Genomic DNA, 20,340 nt, shown 5'->3' on the forward strand with positions numbered 1-20,340 from the left:
GTCATAGAACCAACTCAAATGCCCATCAATGATAGACTGGATAAAGGGAATGTGGTACATATACACTATAGAATACTATGTAGCCATAAAAAGGAATGAAATCATGTCCTTTGCAGGGACATGGATGCAGTTGGAAGCCATTATCCTCAGCAAAGTAACACAGGAACAGAAAACCAAACACTGAATGTTCTCACTCATAAGTGGGAATTAAACAATGAGAACACATGGACACAGGGAGGGGAACATCACACACCAGGGCCTATCGGGGGGTGGGGGGTGAGGGGAGGGAACTTAGAGGACAGGTCAATAGGTGCAGCAAACCACCATGTCACATGTATACCTATGTAACAAACCTGCACATTCTGCACACGCATCTTGGAACTTAAAGCAAAATAAAAAATAAAAATATAAACTCTGGGGTTTTAAATAAACTTGAAAGGCAGTCTAGGCCACAAGGACTGCAATTCCTAGGCAAATCCTGGTGCTGTTTTGAGCTTAGAGCCAGTGGACTTGGGGTGCATGTGACCTAGTGAGACAGCAGCTGGGGTGGCCAAGGGAGTGCTTGTGTCACCCCTCTTCTAATCCCAGGCAGCACAGCTTGCAGCTCTGGGAGAGACTCTTACCCTCTGCTTGGAGAGAGGAAAGGGAAGAGTTAAAGGGACTTTGTCTTGTAACTTGGATACCAGCTCAGCCACAGTAGAATAGGGTACCAGGCAGAATTCTGAGGCCCCCATTCCAGGCCCTAGCTCGCAGGCAATTTAGACACACCCTAGGCCAGAAAGGAACCTGCTGCCTTGAAGGGAAGGATCCAGTCCTGGCAGGAGTCATCACCTACTGACTAAAGAGCCATTAGGCCCTGAATACTTAGAGGTGATAGCCAGGCACTGCTCACCATGGGCATTGGGTGAGATTCAGAGGCATGCTGGCATCAGGTGTGACCCAGCACATTCCCAGCTGTGGTGGCTATGGGGAGAGACTCCTTCTGCTTGAGGAAAGGAGAGAGAAGAGTGAAGGGGACATTGTCTTACAGCTTGGGTACCAGCTTAGCCACAGTAGGGTAGAGCACCAACTAAGCTCCTGGGGTCCCTGATTCCAGGCCTTGGCTCCTTGACCTGCCCTGGGCCAGAGGGGAGCCCACTGCCCTGAAGGAAGAGACTCAGGACTGGCAGCATTCACAACAAACTGACTGACAAGCCCTTGGGCCTCAAATGAACATCAACAGTAGCCAGGCAGTACCTTCTGCAAGCCTAGAGTGGTGGTAGCCACAGGGAGAGACTTCCTCGCTTGAAGAAAGGGGAAGCATGAGTAGGAAGGACTTTGTCTTACGGCTTGGGTGCTAGCTCCACCACAGTAGACTAGAGCACCAGGTTGATTCCTAAGGTTCCTGACTCCAGGCCATGGCTCCTGGATGGCATCTCTGAACCTGCCTGGGGCCTGAGGGAACTCGCCACCCAGAAGGAAATATATAAGCCTGGCTGGATTCACCGCCTGCTGACTGTAGAGCCCTTGGGCCTTGACTGAACATAGGCAGTACCCACGCAATGGACACCATGGACCTTGGGCAAGACCCAGGGCTGTGCTGCCTTTGGGTCTGACCCAGCGCAGTCCTAGTTGTCGTAAACACAGAGGTGCTTGTGTCACCCCTCCCCCAGCTACAAGCAGCTCAGCACAGACAGAGACTTCATTTGTTTGGTACCTCTACCATTCTGCAAAAGTCACAGCATTACTGAGGTCAGGGTGCTCTCTAATGCAGCTATGACTGCAGTGACCAAAGACTTAGATCACAAAACCCAAGTTCCTTCAAATACTTGGAAAGCCTTCCCAAAAAGGACAGGTATAAACAAGTCCAGGCTGCAAAGATGACAATAAATACCTAACTTTTCAATGCCCAGACACCAATGAACATCCTCAAGCATTAAGGCCATCCAGGAAAACATGACCTCACCAAATGAACTAAATAAGGCACCAGGAACCAATCCTGGAGAGGCAGAGATATGTGACCTTTCAGACAGATAATTCAAAATAGCTGTTTTGAGGAAGCTCAACAAAATTCAAGGTAACACAGAGAAGGAATTTGAAATTCTATCAGATAAATTTAACAAAGAGATTGAAATAACAAGAATGAAGCAGAAATTCTGGAGATGAAAAATGCAATTAACATACTGAAGAATGCATCGGAGTCACTTAAAAGCAAAATTGATCAAGCAGAAAAAAGAATTAGTGAGCTTGAAGACAGGCTATTTGAAAGTACACAGTCAGAGGAAACAAAAAACCTTACAGGCCAGAAGAGAGTGGCATGACATATTTAAAGTATTGAAGGAAAAACATCTTTTACCCTAGAACAGTATATCCAGTAAAAATATCCTTCAAACATGAAGGTGCAAAACTCACTGGTAATAAGTAAACAGAAAAACACAGAATAGTATAACAATGTAACAGCAGTATGTAAACTACTCCTATCTTGAGTAGAAAGACTAAAAGATGAACCTATCAAAAATAATAATACCACAACTTTTCAAGATAGAAACAGTATAATAAGCTATAAATAGAAACAACAAAAAGTTTAAAAGCTGGGGAATGAAGTTAAAGTGTAGCATTTTATTGCTTTTTGCTTCAATTGTTGGTTATGACAAAAACCGTATGATCATTTCAACTGATGATAAAAAGCATTTGATAAAATTCAACCTCCCTTCATGACAAAAACCCTCAAAAAACTGGGTATAGAAGGAACATACCTCAATATAATAAAAGCCACATGTGGCAGACCCACACCTAGTATCAAACTGAATGGAGAAAAACTGAAAGCTTGTCCTCTAAGATCTGGAACAAGACAAGGATCCCCACTTTCAGCACTGTTATTCAACATAGTCCTGGGAGTCCTAACTAGAACAATCAGACAAGAAAAAGAAATAAAGGGCATCTGAATTGGAAAGGAAGAAGTCAAATTATTCTTGTTTGCAGATGATATGATCTTACAGTTAGAAAAGCCTAAAGACTCCACCAAAAAAACTACTAGAACTAATAAACAAATTCAGTCAAGTTGCAGAATACAAAATCAACATACAGAAATCAATAACATTTCTATATGCCAACAACAAACCATCTGAAAAAGAAGTCAGCAAAGTAATCCCATTTATAATACCTACAAATAAAATAAAATAACCCAGGAATAAACTTAGCCAAAGAAGTGAAATATCTCTGCAATAAAACTGTAAAAGAAATTGAAGAGGACACAAAAAAATGGAGACATGTTCCATATTCATGGATTGGAAGAATCAATATTGTTAAAATGACCATACTACTCAAAGCAATCTACAGATTCAAAGCAACTCCTGTCAAAATACCAATGACATTCTTCACAGAAATAGAAAACATAATCCTAAGCCCGGGCAAACATGATGAAACCCATCTCTACCCAATATATATATTCTAAATTAGCCAGGCATGGTGGTGCATGCCTATAGTCCCAGCTACTCAGGAAGCTGAGATGGGAGGATTGTTTGAGCTTGGGAGGTCAAGGCTGCAGCAAGCCAAGATCAAGCCATTGCACTCCCACTTCGGTGACAGAGTGAGACCCTATATGAAAGAAAGAAAAGAAAAAAGAAAGAGAGAGGGAAAGAAAGAAAATCTGTATATCAAAGAGATATCTGCACTCCCATGTTTATTGCAGCACTGTTCACAATAGCCAAGATTTGGAAGCAGCCTAAGAGTCCATCAACAGATGAATGGATAAAGGACATGTGGTACTATATATACACAATGGAGTGCTATTCAGCCCCAAAAATGAATGAGATCCTGTCATTTGCGACAACATGGATGGAACTGGAAGATATTCAGTGAAATAAGACAGGCACAAAAAGACACACTTCACATGTTCTCACTTATTTGTGGGAGCTAAAAATTAATGCGATTGGACTCATGGAGATAGAGAATAGAATGATGGTTACCAGAGGCCAGGAAGGGTAGTGGGGTTGCAGGAGAAGTGGGGATGGCTAATGTGTACAAACATATAATTAGATAGAATGAATAAGATCTAGTATTTGATAGCACAACAGGGTGACTACAGTCAACAATAATTTATTGTACATTTCAAAATAACTGAGACTATAATTGGATTGTTTGTACACAAAGAAAGGCTAAATGATTGAGGTGATGGATACCCCATTTACCCTGATGTGATTTTTATACATTGTATGCCTGTATCAAAATACGTCATGTACCCCATAAATATATATATCTATGTACCCACAAAAAATAAAATATTTCTAAAAATCAATATATTAAGTGTTCTGGCAAGCTCTGATAGGAAAAAGTAAAAGAAAATCTACTGAATCTCAGATCTCAGTAAGAACAGTAGGTGCCTGTGGTGTTTTAATCTAGAGCTGTTACTATCCCCTCCAGCTCTGAGGCACAGAAGCTCCACCAAGAAAGGACAGATTCAAAGAACCAGCAGCTCTGCTGCAGGAGAGGGCTGACTTTATTTAGAGCAGTGAGGAAAATTCTACGCACAGAAGCAACACTTAAAACAACAGTGATCTCAGGCTGAGGCAGAAGAATTGCTGGAGCCCAGGAGGCGGAGGTTGCAGTGAGCCGAGATTGTGCCATTGCACTCCAGCCTGAGCGACAGAGACTTAATCTCAAAATAAAAAAAATAAAACAAAACAAAACAAAACAACACAACACAACACAACAGTGATCTCAGGCGGGGTGCGGTGGCTCACACCTGTAATCCCAGCACTTTGGGAGGCCAAGCAGAGGTGGATCACTTGAGGTCAGGAGTTCAAGACCAGCCTGGCCAACATGGTAAAACCCTGTCTCTACTAAAAATACAAAAATTAGCCAGGCCTGGAGGAGCACACCTGTAATCCCAGATACTCAGGAGGCTGAGGCACGAGAATTGCTTGAACCCAGGAGGCTGAGGTTGCAGTGATCCGAGATTGCGCCACTGCACTCCAGCCCAGGCAACAAAGTCAGGCTCTGTCTTAAAACAAACAAACAAACAATAAAACAACAGTGATCTCAGTGGCTAACAACCAGGAAAGGTCAATATCAGAGACATTCTGAGGTCTTGATACTGACTGGGGTAAGTAATAAATCAACAGTTCAGTAATAAATTTAACAGGGAGATCCAGCGAATGAGACAGACAAAAAAAGCCTTGATAAGATCCTACTTATCCCAAGTGGGCTGGAAGACTGTACATGAACAAATCTGCATGCATGTTCAGGAGAAAATGGAGAGGGCCTGCTATGGTCTGAATGTGTCTCCCAACATTCATAGGTTGGAACTTAATCCCCAATGTAGCAGTATTAAGAGGTGTGGCCTTTGGAAGATGATTAGTTCACGAGGGCACTGCCATCATAAAATTTCCAAATGAAAATTTTAGAGCTGAAAAATACTGTCAACTAAAGAATAAAATCAGGCTTCTAAAAAATAAAAGCTTGTAGGGTATCTCTGTATATCAAGACAGGGTCTCTGTCGCCCAGGCTGGAGTGCAGTGGCACAATGTTGGCTCACTGAAGACAGACTCCATCTCCTGGGCTGAAGTGATCCTCCCACCTCAGCCTTCCGAGTAGCTGGGACTAGAGGTATGCGCCACTGCAGCCGGCTAACTTTTGTATTTTTGTGGAGACGGGGTTTGGCCAAGTTGCCTAGGCTGGCCTTGAACTTCTGAGCTCAAGTGATCCGCTCACCTCAGCCTCCCAAAGTGCTGGGATTACAGGTGTGAGCCACCGTGCCCGGCCTAAATTAATTTTATTCAGAACTCTTACTGAAGATTGCAACCGGGGAGAGTCTTTCAGAGAGTTTCTGTTAAACTGCTCCAACTGTTTTAGGCCACAGTTTATACACAGATGGTGGCAGGTCTGTATGTAGCTTAGAAGTTACATCAAAAGTGCTCAGAAGTTACATTAGAGCAAAGTCACATTAAGGCTTGGGTATGAGGGCACATCTGGTTGTAGATTACAGAGGCCTAATTATTAATCCTGTCAGACGTTATCTTCTGTCTAGGAAGAGGCAAGGATTGGGATCGCTGAACTTATCTTTTCTAAAACTGCCATGATTCACACAAGAGACGCGGCAGGCTGTCCTCCATCCTGCTGATCATCTTCAGAACATTCTTCCAGCGGGTGGTGCTGAGTCACTGAGTCAGGGGCTTTGTAAAATTCTACTGATAAGGGATTTTGTGAAATTCTGCTGGTAAGCAGAATGAGCAAACATAGCTTCTTACATATGGTACTTTGTCTCACAATAACTGAATCTAAAGCTCAATGAATGGGTTCAAAGGCAGAATGAAGAGGACACAAGAAAGAATCACAAACCATGAAGACAGAACAATAGAAATTACTCCAAACAACAGAGAAAAGTAGACTGAAAACCAATGAATAGAGCCTCAGGGACCAGTGGAACCAAAAATTCAATCATTTGTGTCATCAAAGTCCAGAAAAGAGAGAAGAAAGAGGAAAGAACTGAAAAAGCATTCAAAGAAACAATGTCTGAAATTTTGCCACATTTGGCTAAAAATAAACAGATTCAAAAGGCTGAGCAAACCCTAAACAGGATAAACGTAAAGAAATCCATGCTGAGGCACATCAGAGTCAAACTTTTGAAAACTAAAGTCAAAGAAAATTTCTTTTTCTTTTTCTTTTTTTTTTTTTTTAGAGACAGAGTCTTGCTCTGCTGCCCAGGTTGGAGTGCAGGGGCACTATCTCGGCTCACTGCAACCTCTGTCTCCCGGGTTCCAGCGATTCTCCTGCGTCAGCCTCTTGCTAGCTGGGATTACAGGCAGGTGTCTCCATGTCCAGCTAATTTTTGTATTTTTAGTAGAGATGGGAATTTCACCATATTGGCCAGTCTGGTCTCGAGCTCCTGACCTCAAGTGCTCTGCCCACCTCAGCCTCCCAAAATCCTGGGATTACAAGCCATTATGCCTGGCCTAAAGACAAATAAAAATTCTTGAAAGCAAGAAGAAATGACATCTTATCTACATAAGAAAAATAATTTTAATGACAGTGAATTTCTCATCGGAAAACACGGAGGCCAGAAGGAAGTGGCACAACAGTTTTCAAGAGATGACATAAAAGAAATACCAACCAAGAATTCTTTAGCTGGCAGAAATGTCCTTAGGAATGACGGTGAGATCAAGATATTCTCAGATGAAGGAAACTAAGAGAATGTGTTACCAGCAGACTTACCTTGAAAGAATGGCTAAAGAAAATCCTTACAACAGAAGGGCAATGATATAAGAAGGAATCTTGGAACATCAGAAAGGAAAACAACAACAAAAGGAGCAAAAATATCAGTAAATAGACTTTATTCTCCCTCTCAAGTTTACTAAATGGTGCTTGATGGTTGAAGTATAAATTATAACATTGAGATGATTCCCAATATATAGAGAGGAAATATTTATTTAACATTTAATGTTATAAGGGGAGAGGAAAAGGGACTTAAAAGGAGTAAGGACTTTACATTTTATTAAAATTGGTAAGAGAAATAAACAAAATGTGGTATATATGCACAAGGGACTATCATTCAGCCATAGAAAGGAATAAAGTACTAATAAGTGTTATAACATGGACAAATAAACCTTTAAAATATTATGCTAAGTGAAAGAAGCCAGGCATAAAAGGCCACATAGTGTACATGATTCTATTTATTGAAATGTGCAGAATACACAGATTTATACAGATGAAATTAAATTTGTGGTTGCTTAGGGCTGGGGTGGGGAGAGCACACTGAGGAGTGGGCACAGGAATTCTATTTGGGGTGATGAAAATACTCTAGATTGCTGGACACGGCGGCTCACGCCTGTAATCCCAGCACTTTGGGAGGCCGAGGTGGGCAGATCGATTGGGCTCAGGAGTTCAAGACCTGCCTGGGTAACATAGCGGAGCTCCATCTCTACAAAAAATACAAAACTTAGTTGGCGTGGTGGCACATGCCTATAGTCCCTGCTACTTGAGGGGGTGAGGCAGGGAGGATCGCTTGTGTTCGAGAGATTGAGGCTATAGTGAGCCAAGATCCTACCACTGCACTCCAGCCTGGGACAGCATGAGACCCTGTCTCAAAAACAAAAACAATTATTAAAAAAATAAAGTTAGATTGTGGTAATGTTCATACAACTCTGAGAATATATTAAAAACTGCTGAACTGTATACTTCAAATGTGTGGGTTTTATTGTATGTGAATTGCATCTCAGTAAAGCTGTTTTTTAAAAATAGATCACAGATTTAAATGTCTAACATAAAATTTTAAAACTTTAAAAATAAAACACAGGAGAACATCTTTGGGAGCTAGGGCTTGTGAAGAGTTCTTAGACACAGCAACAAAAGCAGGATCCAAAAAAATGTTTTTAAATCAATAAACTAGACTTCAAAATTAAACATGTTTGCTCTAACAAAGACCTTGTTAAGAGGAAATAAAGACAAACTACAGCCTGGGAGGAAATATTTGCAAACCACATATCTGACAAATAACTCATACCGAGAGAATGTAAGGAACTCTCAAAACTCAAGTTTTTGTTTTGTTTTGTTTTGTTTTTTAAGCAATCCATTTGAAAAATGAGCAAAGAATGTGAAGAGACATTTCACCATAAAGGACATGTAGATGACAAATAAGCACATGGCAAGATGTTCTACATCATTAGCTATCAGGGAAATGCAGCCTCCCCTGGGCCTTAGTCATTTCTTGCTCTTCTTGGGAAAAGGCAAAGACAGAGACCTATGAGTCAGAGCTGGGGGCAGGAAGTTGGATGGAAAGGAGAGAAGATGTAAATGCAGACATAAGAGACACAGTCCATCTCACATCTTGGAGCTGGAAACAGGCTGACTATGTCTCTCCTATCTCCCAGAAGCACCAGCCTGAAAATGCACACCCATAAGCCAGGTTAAGAGGTTGCCAGCGGAAGCCAGGGAGACCTACCTGGTTAGAGCCCCAACCTCTATATTGGTGACATTGTACAGAGCAGGGGTTGGCAAACCTTTTCTGGAAAAGGCCAGATAGTAAATACTTTAGGATGTCCATACCATGTGGTCTCTTTGGCAACTACTCAACTCTGCCCTTATAGCATGAAAGCAGTAACGGACAATATGTAAACAAATGAGTAAGACTTGTGTCCCAAGAAAATTTTATTAATGGACACTAAAATGCAAATTTCATGTAATTTTGATGTGTCACAAAATATTCTCTTTTTACTTTCCTCAAGTCCTTTAAAGATGTAAATAGTATTCCTAGTTTGCAGGCTATAGGAAGCTGTAAAGGGTCAGCAAACAAGGGGCTATAATTTGCTGACCCCTGATGTAGAGCTTAGATGAGGAGGTTCACTATTATGCATACCACTGTCACCCAACACTTGATTTAGAATGCAGTGACCTCCCTTAAATCCATAAATTCAGCCAGGTGAGGTGGCTCATGCCTATAATCCCAGCATCCTAGGAGGTCAAGGTGGGCAGATCACTTGAGGTCACGAGTTCGAGACCAGCCTGGCCAACATGGTGAAACCCTGTGTCTGTTAAAAATACAAAAATTAGCTGGGCGGCGTGGTAGTGTGTGCCCATAGTCCCAGCTACTCCAGAGGCTGAAGCAGAAGAATCACTTGAACCCGGGAGGCGGAGGTTGCCGTGAGCAGAGATCACACCACTGTACTCCAGCCTGGGCAACAAAGTGAGACTGTCTCAAAAAGAAAAAAAAAATCTATAAATTCTACGTCTAGGAATTTATCACAAGGAAATAATCATGGCTCTGCACAAAAATTTGACAGCAAAGACTGTTATCCCATCCTGGTTATAACAATGAAAATATCTGGACACATTCAAACATCCAGTGACAGAGGAGTGGCTCAAAAATCTGAGGCCATCCAAAGAATGGAATGCTATGCAGCCATGTCAACAATTATCCTGCGGTCTGGAAAGAAAGCAAATGTGATCAAATATTAACGAGTGAATCCAGGCTGAGTGCGGTGGCTCACGCCTGCAATCCCAGCACCCTGGGAGGCCAAGTTGGGTGAACTGAGTAAGCTCAGGAGTTAGAGACAGCCTGGGCAACATGGTGAAACCCCATTTCTACAAAAAATTAGCTGGGCATGGTGGCTCATGCCTGTAGTCCCAGCTATTCAGGAAGCTTAGGCGGGAGGATCGCTTGAGCCCAGTGGCGGAGGTTGCAGTGAGCCAAGATCACACCACTGCACTCTAGACTAGGCAAGAGAGCAAGACTCTGCCTCTAAACAAATTTAAAAATTCAAAATAAAACAATTGGCGAACCTAAGTGCAGGGTATATGAGTGTTCACTGTCAACTTTTCTGTAGATTTGAAATGTAAAAATAAAGTTGGAAATATATTTTTAAGTAAAAAATGCTTTTTTGTGAAATGTAAGTTAATAAACTTACATAGACTCATCTCCAGCCCATCAGAACTGTGTTCTCTGTTAAATAAATATGTGTCTTCTTTTCTCTCTTTTCACAGGAAAGTGGTAGGTATAGATTAACTAGATAATATTTGTCTACCTAGTATCTATTCCAATCACACTCAATGTAATTTAAACTATATGTAACATGAGATTTACAGACAAAAAAAATTAGTCTAAATGTTTTCATTTTACAATTATCTCATTCTAAGGGCAAAGAAAAGCTTAACTTTGCCAAGTGTGCTGACTCATGCCTATAATCCTGGCATTTTGGGATGCCGAGGCGGGCAAATCACTCAAGCCTAGGAGTTTGAGACCAGCCTAGGGGACAAAGACTCTGTAAAAAAAAAAAAAAGAAGAGAGAAAAGAAAGGAAGAAAGGAAGGAAAAGAAAGAAAGAAAAAGAAAGAAAGAGAGAGAGAAAGAAAGAAAGAAAAGAAAAGAAAAGAAAGGCTTAACTTGCTTGGGTTTTCAGCATTTGAAAAAAAACTTGCTTTTACATATGAAACACAAATTATCTGGGAAGACTTCCTTAGTAGGGGTGGGTGCTCTAAGCTCTACAGATTGAAATAGCATTTGGGGATTCATCCCATGGTCTGGATTCTTCTCCAGGCAAAGGCCCATTCTTGCTGTTGCTGGGTTATAAGTTCTTGTTTGAAAATCTAACCTGAATTTAAGGCATTTCAGTGACAGACTAGATTAAGCAAATGTGGCACATATACACCATGGAATAACTATGCAGCCATAAGAAAGGATGAGTTCGTGTCCTTTGTAGGGACATGGATGCAGCTGGAAACCATCATTTTCAGCAAACTATCACAAGAACAGAAAACCAAACACTGCATGTTCTCACTCATAGGTGGGAACTGAACAATGAGATCACTTGGACACAGGAAGGGTAACATCACACATCGGGGCCTATTGTTGGGAGGGGGGAGGGGGGAGGGATAGCATTAGGAGATATACCTAATGAGTTAATGGGTGCAGCACACCAACATGGCACATGTATACATATGTAACAAACCTGCACGTTGTGCGCATGTACCCTAGAACTTAAAGTATAATTTAAAAAAAAAAAAAAACTAACCTGAAAAACAAATTCACTCAGTCACTCTAGTGCATAAGAATAAATTCACAAAAACCTTACCATTTAAATAAAAACATGGGAACTATGCCTAACTACAAGATGGCCAATATTCTGCAGAGGACTTCAGCCACCCTCTCCATTTGCCTATCAAACGAGGTGATTAGATATAGTGCGTTGTCAATTTCCGCTTGAGCCTCAGTTATAGGTTGCGGATACAGAGCTGGAGTTATCAAAGATGAATTTTAGAAAATCTGTCTCTGTTTAAAACCTTTTAAGTGCTCATACTCAGTCCCATTGCCAGGAGTGAAACCCAAACCTCCCGTATGACAAATCAATACCCAAGCCGACAGATCACACGGGATCTTCCTTATAGACCAGAACCATGGTCAATTCTTAGGTCCTTTTAAATATTAAACTCTTCACTTCCTCTCTCTACCGCCACCTGTGCGTCGCGCCTAATTTAGAACCGCCAAATCCTATTAAATCCCACCCTCACCAGCGACGCACGGTCTCCATAGGCTCCACGCGCCGCTTTTGCAGTCCCCCATTGGCCAGTTTATTGCCAGATGGCCTGCTCCCACGCCCTAGTCATCTTTGATCTCCTCGGATTCCGTGAAGCCCCGCCCTTCTCTTCTCCCCTTTGGCCTGTCTTCTTCCACTCAGGCCCGCCCCTCCCCAGCTGGCTATTTGGTTGGCCAGCGCGCTTGCCACTTACGTCATTCACCCGCGCCACCCGGAAGCCGCGGTTCCTACCAACCGTTCTTACTGCTGGCGGCCCTGAGGTAAAGGCCGTGCTTGGGTATCCCTGGGTGGCCGGGTCCCCGAGTTGGGAGGGGCGGAAGGCTGAACCCCCAGCTTGAGCCGGACAAGTCGATTCCCAGCGTTGAGAGGGTAGAGATGAACTGTGTGTGAGGCCAAACTGGAGCGGTCAACGTGGTCTTCCCCCTCCCCACTCCCCAGGAGCCCAACATGGCGACGCCCCCTAAGCGGCGGGCGGTGGAGGCCACGGGGGAGAAAGTACTGCGCTACGAGACCTTCATCAGTGACGTGCTGCAGCGTGACTTGCGGTGAGTGACAGCGCGGGGGGCGGGGCGTTTGGAACATTCCACGTGGTGGGTGGGGCGTTCAGAGTTAGGGCCAACCCTTTGGATTGGTGGGCGAGGCGTTCAGAGTCCGGCCCCGCGCTCCTTGGAGCGTGAAGTGGGGATGATATCCGGGGTGCAGTTTGGCTGGGACGTGGCGTTCATAGCAGGGGGCGTGTCAGCGCATGCGCGGCCTCCGATGTTTGACGGCTTAGGGCTTGTTTTCTGGAGCCACAGTTCTCAGGTTCGAATCCTGGCTCGGCCATTCTTCATCCTTGTGAATACGTCATACCTCGCCTTTCTGTGCCCTATAAACTTTTCTGTGAAATGGGGAGTTTTCCGGAACCTTCCCCATGCAGTGGTTTTGAGTTTTTCATATGTCCCATCTTTGTAAATAATTTAGTAGCATGGATGCCTGAAACATAGTAGAGATTTAATAAGTATGAAGAAATATTATTGCAATTTTTGTTAATCTAAGCAGGAAGTAAGGTGTTCAGAACTAGGCCTATGCGCGTCCTGAAAGGGATGGAGGATTTTTCTAGGGTGAGGATGGGACATTATGATTGGAGTTCAGTATTGGGAGTGTAGTAATAGTAATAATAGCTAACACATATATAGAGAGTTTACCATTTGGTAGGCATTATTCTAGATGCTTTGAGTAAATGCTCATTTAATCCTAATGACTCTACAAGGTAATACTGTCATCTGTATTTTATAAATGGGGAAACCGAGTCCCAAACAGGTTACTTACTTGCCAAAGTCACATATCTATAAAGGACAGAGCCCAGATCCAAACCCAGGCAGTCTGACCCAGAGCCCAAAATTAACTTGTACACTAAAAAGCCTTTTCAGCTTTTTAGTCTCAGAGGGTCATGATATGAGGTATACTAGGAGGAATGGGGCTGCCTATTGGTCACCATTGTACTTTCATCCCATCAGAAAGGTGCTGGACCATCGAGACAAGGTATATGAGCAGCTGGCCAAATACCTTCAACTGAGAAATGTCATTGAGCGACTCCAGGTAAAGACTATGGGGTTGGGTATCATTTTTTTGGTGTGTGTGGGCAAGGGAGGGAAATGGGAAGAGAGACTCCAGAGCCAAACCTGTCACCTGACCTAAGAGTTCACCACTGACCCCTACCTCTTTTTCCCTGGCCCCACAGGAAGCTAAGCACTCGGAGTTATATATGCAGGTGGATTTGGGCTGTAACTTCTTCGTTGACACAGTGGTGTGAGTGTCTACCCGCCCCTCTGAGCCCACAGGGTTCAGCTTACCCCTTCCCTCATGCAACATATATTTTTTTGAGTATCTTCTATGTACCAGGCACTATACAAGGTTTTATATCCCAGTAGGATATAAGCTAGGTGCTGGGGATGTGACAGTGAATAAAATAGGACAAAATCCCTGCCTTCCCAGAGCCTCAATTTGGGGAAGGGTGGGGAGCAAAACATAAACTCTGCTAAACAGTGATAAGGACTTCCCCCGCACTTCCTCTAACCTCTCTTTCCTCAGCCCAGATACTTCACGCATCTATGTGGCCCTGGGATATGGTTTTTTCCTGGAGTTGACACTGGCAGAAGCTCTCAAGTTCATTGATCGTAAGAGCTCTCTCCTCACAGAGTAAGTCCATTCCATGAGGATAGTGTATAAAAACACCACCATTTCCAACACTCTTCTCCCTTTCCCCATGGCTGCCTAGAATGATACTTAAGGACTCATCTCCCCTCCTCCTCAGAGCTGGGGCTGAAGAAATGTGGTTGCAAAGCCCATGTATAGCACATAATAAGCATTCAAAAAATGATCTTTGTATCATTCATTCATGCAGACATTTATTGGGAATCTTCTGTATGCCAGGCACTGTGCTTAGCAGTGGGAATGCAGCAGTGAACAAGACAGAAAAGTTCCTTCAAGGCTTACAATCTAGAAGGACTATACTGTTACACATAAATACAATTATGACCAGATCCATGAGGTCTCAGCCTGTTAGAATTGGTAACAAGAAAACTAGTTACCTGTGATTTCACTTCCCGCTAATTTTACTATTCATTCACTGTGTTCCTGCCACACTGACCTTCACATGCTTCTTTCAGCACCCCAAGAATGATCCCACCCCAGGGCAATTGCCGTAGCTGTTCTCTCTGCCTGCACTGCCCTTTTCCCCAGTACCCACATGGCTTCCTTTCTCCTCACTCATCTCACTTAAATGTCACTTCCTCGACGAGGCCCTCTGTAACCTAACTTTAAAATCATAGCCCCTGGCATGCTTGATTCCCCTCCGTCTACTTTTTTCCCTAACACTTATCACCCCCTAATATTTACTATGTAATTTCTTGCTTTCTCATGTTGTCTCCTCCAATTAGAATGTAAGTTTTACAAAGGGGGAGATTTGGTTTATACCCCAGGTGACTAGAGTAGTACAAACATATAGTAGACACTCTGTTTTTGTTTTTAAGAGATGGTGTCTCGCTGTGTTGCCCAGGCTGGAAAGCAGTGACTGTTTATAGCTGCGATCATAGCATACTACGTCCTCAAACTCCTGGGCTCAAGCAATCCCCTTGCTTCAGCCTGCCAAGTAACTGGGACTATAGGCGCACCACTCTGCCTGGCTTTATGTTTGTTGAAATAATTTGAAAGGGTATGCTGGAAGCAAATTAAAGTGGTTATTGAAGCAGATATGTGTTGGTGGTGATGGGGAGAGAAAGTGTGGGCTCCAGCTGAGTTTAAGGCAGGAGTGTCCAATCTTTTGGCTTCCGTGGGCCACAGTGGGAGAAGATTTGTCTTGGGCCACACATAAAATACACTAATGCTAATGATAGCTGATGAGCTAAAAAAAAAAAAAAAAAAGTTGCAAAAAAAATCACATAGTGTTTTAAGAAAGTTTATGAATTTGTGTTGGGCTGCATTCAAAGCCGTCCTGGACCGCATGTGGCCCACTGGTTGAGGGTTGGACAAGCTTGATTTACGGTTTTATGCAGGGAAGGGCAGTTAGGAACATAGATGAGGGATTTGAAATGTAGCTAGGGAAGGCTTCCCAGAGGAAGGGACATTTGAATCATTTGACTGAGTGAAGAAGCCATGGGGCTATCTGGGGAAGAGCATTCCTGGCAAGAGGAATAGTGTGCCTGGCATGCTAGAGAAACTACCAAGAGAGGTGAGCTTGGTTTCAATGGAATGAGCATGGGGGCACTGAGAAATACACTTAAGATTAACAGCATCTCACAAGTGTGAATACCATTGATCTAAACTTCTTTGTTGGTTACATTTATGTCTTCCTACATTCATTTTTTCCAGAGTTGCCTCCCTTAGGGTTTCAGTAATTTTTTTCTTTTCAAACCTTTCCAGTCATGGGAAGGACTAGCAGGTGTTAGTGGACCCAAAAGAACCTCAGACCTGCTGAGATTTCTGATTCTTGGTGTTCAGACCAATTAGCATATAGTTTAATTAAATGGCCTGCTTTCATGGTCAACACAATTCTTAACTGATGGTCATTTAGACCAAGTCCAGTTTGTTTGTTTTTGAGAAGGAATTTTGCTCTTGTCGCCCAGGCTGGAGTGCAATGGTGCGATCTTGGCTCACTGCAACCTCTGCCTCCTGGGCTTAAGGGATTCTCCTGCCTCAGCCTCCCAAGTTGCTGGGACTACAGGCACCCACCACCACTCCCGGCTAATTTTTGTATTTTTAGTAGAGACAGGGTTTTGCCATGTTGGCCAGGCTGGTCTCAAACTCCGACCTCAGGTGATCCGCCCACCTCAGTCTCCCGAAGTGCTGGGATTGCAGGTGTGAGCTACCACGCCCAGCTAAAGTCCAGTTTGTATAAGAAGGCTTTCCTTGTTATGTCACAGGATTTCTGAGCCTATCAAATAGATTTTAATTTTTTTGAGACTCCATGTACTTCTCCAAAATGAAGTATTTAAATTGTCAGTGCCTGCCTCCCTTGCCTGGTCTTTTTGATATACTGACCTGGTCTATTAGTGTGATGAAAAATATGGTTGACTCTTACTGCTTTATTGTAATTAGTAGGACTGTCTAGAAGTTTGATTTTTCTAAGAGGTGAGGATTTGAGTCTATGTAGCTGGCTCTCCTCTTTAAAATATTTGGTTACTTGGGATATACTTTGAACTAACTTTCTGGTCATTCCATGTGATCAAAAGTGTCAGTTCTTCCTGTTCTTAGTATATTTCTTTGTTTGGGAAGTAGAAAGGATGAAATCTCTGTATATTCTTTCCTGGTGACACAGAAAGGAGTACACATCCATATCTCATGAATAGACATGTAATTATAGAAGAAACAGCATAAAGGCTGGGTACGGTGGCTCACGCCTATAATCCCAGCACTTTGGGAGGCTGAGGCGGGCGGATCACGAGGTCAGGAGTTCAAGACTAGCCTGACCAAGATGGTGAAACCCTGTCCCTACTAAAAATACAAAAAATTAGCCAGGAGCGATGGCAGACGCGTGTAATCCTAGCTACTCGGGAGGCTGAGGTAGGAGAATCACTTGAACTCAGAGGGTGGAGGTTGCAGTGAGCTGAGATCACGTCACTGCACTCCAGCCTGGGCGACAGAGTGAGACTCTGTCTCAAAAAAAAAAAGAAGAAGAAGAAACAGCATAACTATGACTATTCACACTGCCTTACATACTAAATCAGTAGTAATTTGCTTCTCCACATAGCAAATAAAAATCAGTAGTGATAAACATCCCTTTTGTGTTACAGCTAGCATTTGGTGAACTCTATTTTTCTCCCTTTTAAAGTGTTGAACTCATAGGTTTTCATAAGCTAAGCTGATACCATTAACTAATTTTGTTCTCTTTTTTGATGTTCAAATAGTCCCTTAGGAGCTGATCAGGTTCATTCTTCCGTTCTTTAAGCATTACCCCCAGAATATTCTTGAAAGTATTCTTGCTCTCTGGCAACAACACCCATACTTCATGTATTTCCTGTTCCTAAACATACACTCAACCAACTTCAGGTTCCTTTGAATGGAGTAATCACTTATTCATTCAGCATACGTTGGGTGCCTGCTCTGTGCCCCACATTGTTCTGGTCCCTGGGGATAGAGCAGGAAACAAAAAAGGCCAAAATCTGCCCTCATACGGCTGACATTCTAGTCAGGGGAGACAAACAATAAATGAATGATGTAGTATGTCAGATGTTGACAGTGCTATGGAGAAAGCATATCATGGAGATCGGAAGCATTACCTGCAATGGAACAGTCGTGATTTTAAGAAGAATGGCTGACTGGATGTGAAGTGTGAGAGAGAGAGGAGTCCAGGTTTTTGGCTGAGCAGCTGGAAGGATGGAATTGCCATTATCTGAGATGGAGAAGATAGGGGAGGAGTAGATTTGGAGGGGAAGGTCAGGAGTTTAGTCTGGAACCTGTTAAGTATGAGGTACTTATTAAACACTGAAGTGGAGTTTTAGAAGATGTCATTAAAACTCCTAGTCAAGTTCAAGAGAGTTCTGGGCTAGAAATAAAACCATGGGAGATATTGGTATATACATGGGTTCATACTACTTGTTTTTCCAATTTAACATCCTGTCTTATTGCTCTCTACTTTTCCAACAGTATTTAGTTTCATTTACCCCTCAAACTGACTCCTACATTGACAGCACAATAAAATCCACATTCCTTATCATTATATCAAGACCCTGCCTGATCTAATCTCCTCCTACCTCTTGGACCTTGTCTTACGCCACTTTGCCTCACCACTCACTTAATTTCTAACGGTCTGACCTCACTGCCTCTCAAACAGCTCTTTGTTGCCTCTTGGCCTTTTTGTGGAAAAGACTTTCCTACTGCTTAACCATTAGGCATTCTTCGGTTCCTTCTCATTCTTCATTCTTCAGAAAGGCCTTCCTTGACCCTTTATATCAATTAGGATTCTTTTGGGTGAGATCTGATCCAAACTGGCTTAGAGAAAAGGAGTCAACTGACTGGTTCATGTAATTCAACCTCCTTCCTCTGCCACAACCTTCCCTTGGCTCCCATCTCACTTAAGGTCAAAGCCAGGGTCCTTACCATGGCCTTGTAAGCTTCACACAGTCTGCCTCCCTCATTACCTCTCTGACCTCACCTCTTACATTCCCCCTTCACTTATTCTCCTTCAGCCAGAGTGGCCTCTTTGCTGCACCTCAAACATGCCAGGCACACACCCACCTCAGTGCCTTTGTGTTTGCTGCCCCTTGTGTGTGGAACACATCCTCCATATAGCCACCCTACTCAAAATTCACTCTTTAAGTCTCTTTACTCAAGTGCTTCTCAGTGAAGCCATCCCTGAGCCCTTTATTTAAAATTGCAGCCCCCCACTCCCGTACTCCTTATTCTCTCATTTTAAAATTTTTTTATTTTAGTTAGAACCATCTGACACATCTTTTATTTCATCAGTTTTTTTGTCTGTCTCTCTTTACAAGAATTTGAAGTCCATCAGGCCAGGAGTTTTGTTTGTTATGTTTGCTGCTATCTCCCCAGTGCCTAAAATTGCCTGGCATACAGTAGGCATTTAATAATCTTTGAATCAGTGAAAACCAGATGGTGGCTTGGCACTTCTGCATAGGAGTGAGCCAGGTGGAAATCATCCAAGATATAAGTAGATCTTGACGTGATAAGGAAGGGTCCTCCTCATACTCATAAGTGGGGCCCATTTTGCCCTTTGTTTCTTTTCTCTAGGCTCAGCAACAGCCTCACCAAGGACTCCATGAATATCAAAGCCCATATCCACATGTTGCTAGAGGTGAGAGCAGCTCACCCCACTACCAGACTCTGTGTTTAGGGTGGTGACCTGAAGAAGGGAGAGAGCGAAAGAAGAGAAGGACCATCTTTCCCTTTAAACTGTAGTCAAGGGAGGGAGGTCAGAGCAAGCCTGGGGGCGTAACCCAGACTCAATCTTTGTTCAGTCTCTTCTGTCCTCTTTTTCAGGGGCTTAGAGAACTACAAGGCCTGCAGAATTTCCCAGAGACGCCTCACCATTGACTTCTTCCCCCCATCCTCAGACATTAAAGAACCTGAATGCCTTTGAGTCACATGGCCCTTCTTTTTCCCCATAAACCCTGCTGGTTGCCACGGGGGCCTGTTCGTAGGGCACAAAGTTACTGAGAGACCCAGAGATCCAGTCTCTCTGTGGAACCTCTAAAATGCCCCAACAGTCCTGCCTCCAGCCTGTTGCCTGGCAGCATTTGCCAGTTGACCTTGTGCACTGCCCTCTCTCCTGTCATTTTGGCAACCTGGGCCCCCACCTCACCCTTCCATTCCTTTTCCTAGACACCACCCTTTGAATTGCCATAGAGAATGGGCCAATTCATGGTGGAGGTTTGTTCGATCCAAAAGGGAACGAGGGCCCTAAGGTTTACCCTTTCACACACCCAATCGTTACCCTAAATCCGTCTCAGCCCTACCTTGTCCTAGCCCCTGCTATTGTAAGTGGTTCCAGCTTCCAATAGGCACGGAGCTGGATCCCGCTCTCCCTAGTCCGGCCCCTATTCTAGGTTGAGTCCAGCCTCCGCCAATCAACGCAGAGCCAGGTTCCTCCCCTTTTTAACTCCGGCCACAGTTCAACCCTGCCCTCTGAAGGCATTTCGTTTCTGCCACTCAATGCTCCTTCGTGTGCCTGACAGCCATCCTGCCCTCCTACCTCCGCTGTTCTAAATTCGTCTTCTACCTAGCTCTATGGTCTTCTCTAACCATAGAATTGCCCTGCCCGCCTACGCGGAGCCCAGCCCGACCCACTCCCGCCGGCTGCTAACGCCCATTTCTATACAAGTCCTGCTTCCGCTGAGCAG

The 20,340-nt window shown here is 43.5% G+C and overlaps 1 protein-coding gene across 1 annotated transcript; it reads left to right on the forward strand.

Moving 5' to 3' along the window:
* The first annotated feature begins 12,132 nt into the window (after positions 1–12,132).
* Positions 12,133–19,580, forward strand: UXT (ubiquitously expressed prefoldin like chaperone). The gene is made up of 7 exons (XM_023201978.1): positions 12,133–12,264; positions 12,443–12,549; positions 13,504–13,585; positions 13,728–13,795; positions 14,078–14,185; positions 19,232–19,295; positions 19,481–19,580. Exons 2-7 carry the CDS (start codon positions 12,452–12,454, stop codon positions 19,532–19,534), a joined length of 474 nt encoding a protein of 157 aa, XP_023057746.1. The 5' UTR covers positions 12,133–12,264; positions 12,443–12,451; the 3' UTR covers positions 19,535–19,580.
* Positions 19,581–20,340: the final 760 nt, after the last annotated feature.

This window comes from Piliocolobus tephrosceles, chromosome 12 (assembly GCF_002776525.5).
Source record: "Piliocolobus tephrosceles isolate RC106 chromosome 12, ASM277652v3, whole genome shotgun sequence".
In the NCBI taxonomy this organism is placed as follows: Eukaryota; Metazoa; Chordata; class Mammalia; order Primates; family Cercopithecidae; genus Piliocolobus; species Piliocolobus tephrosceles.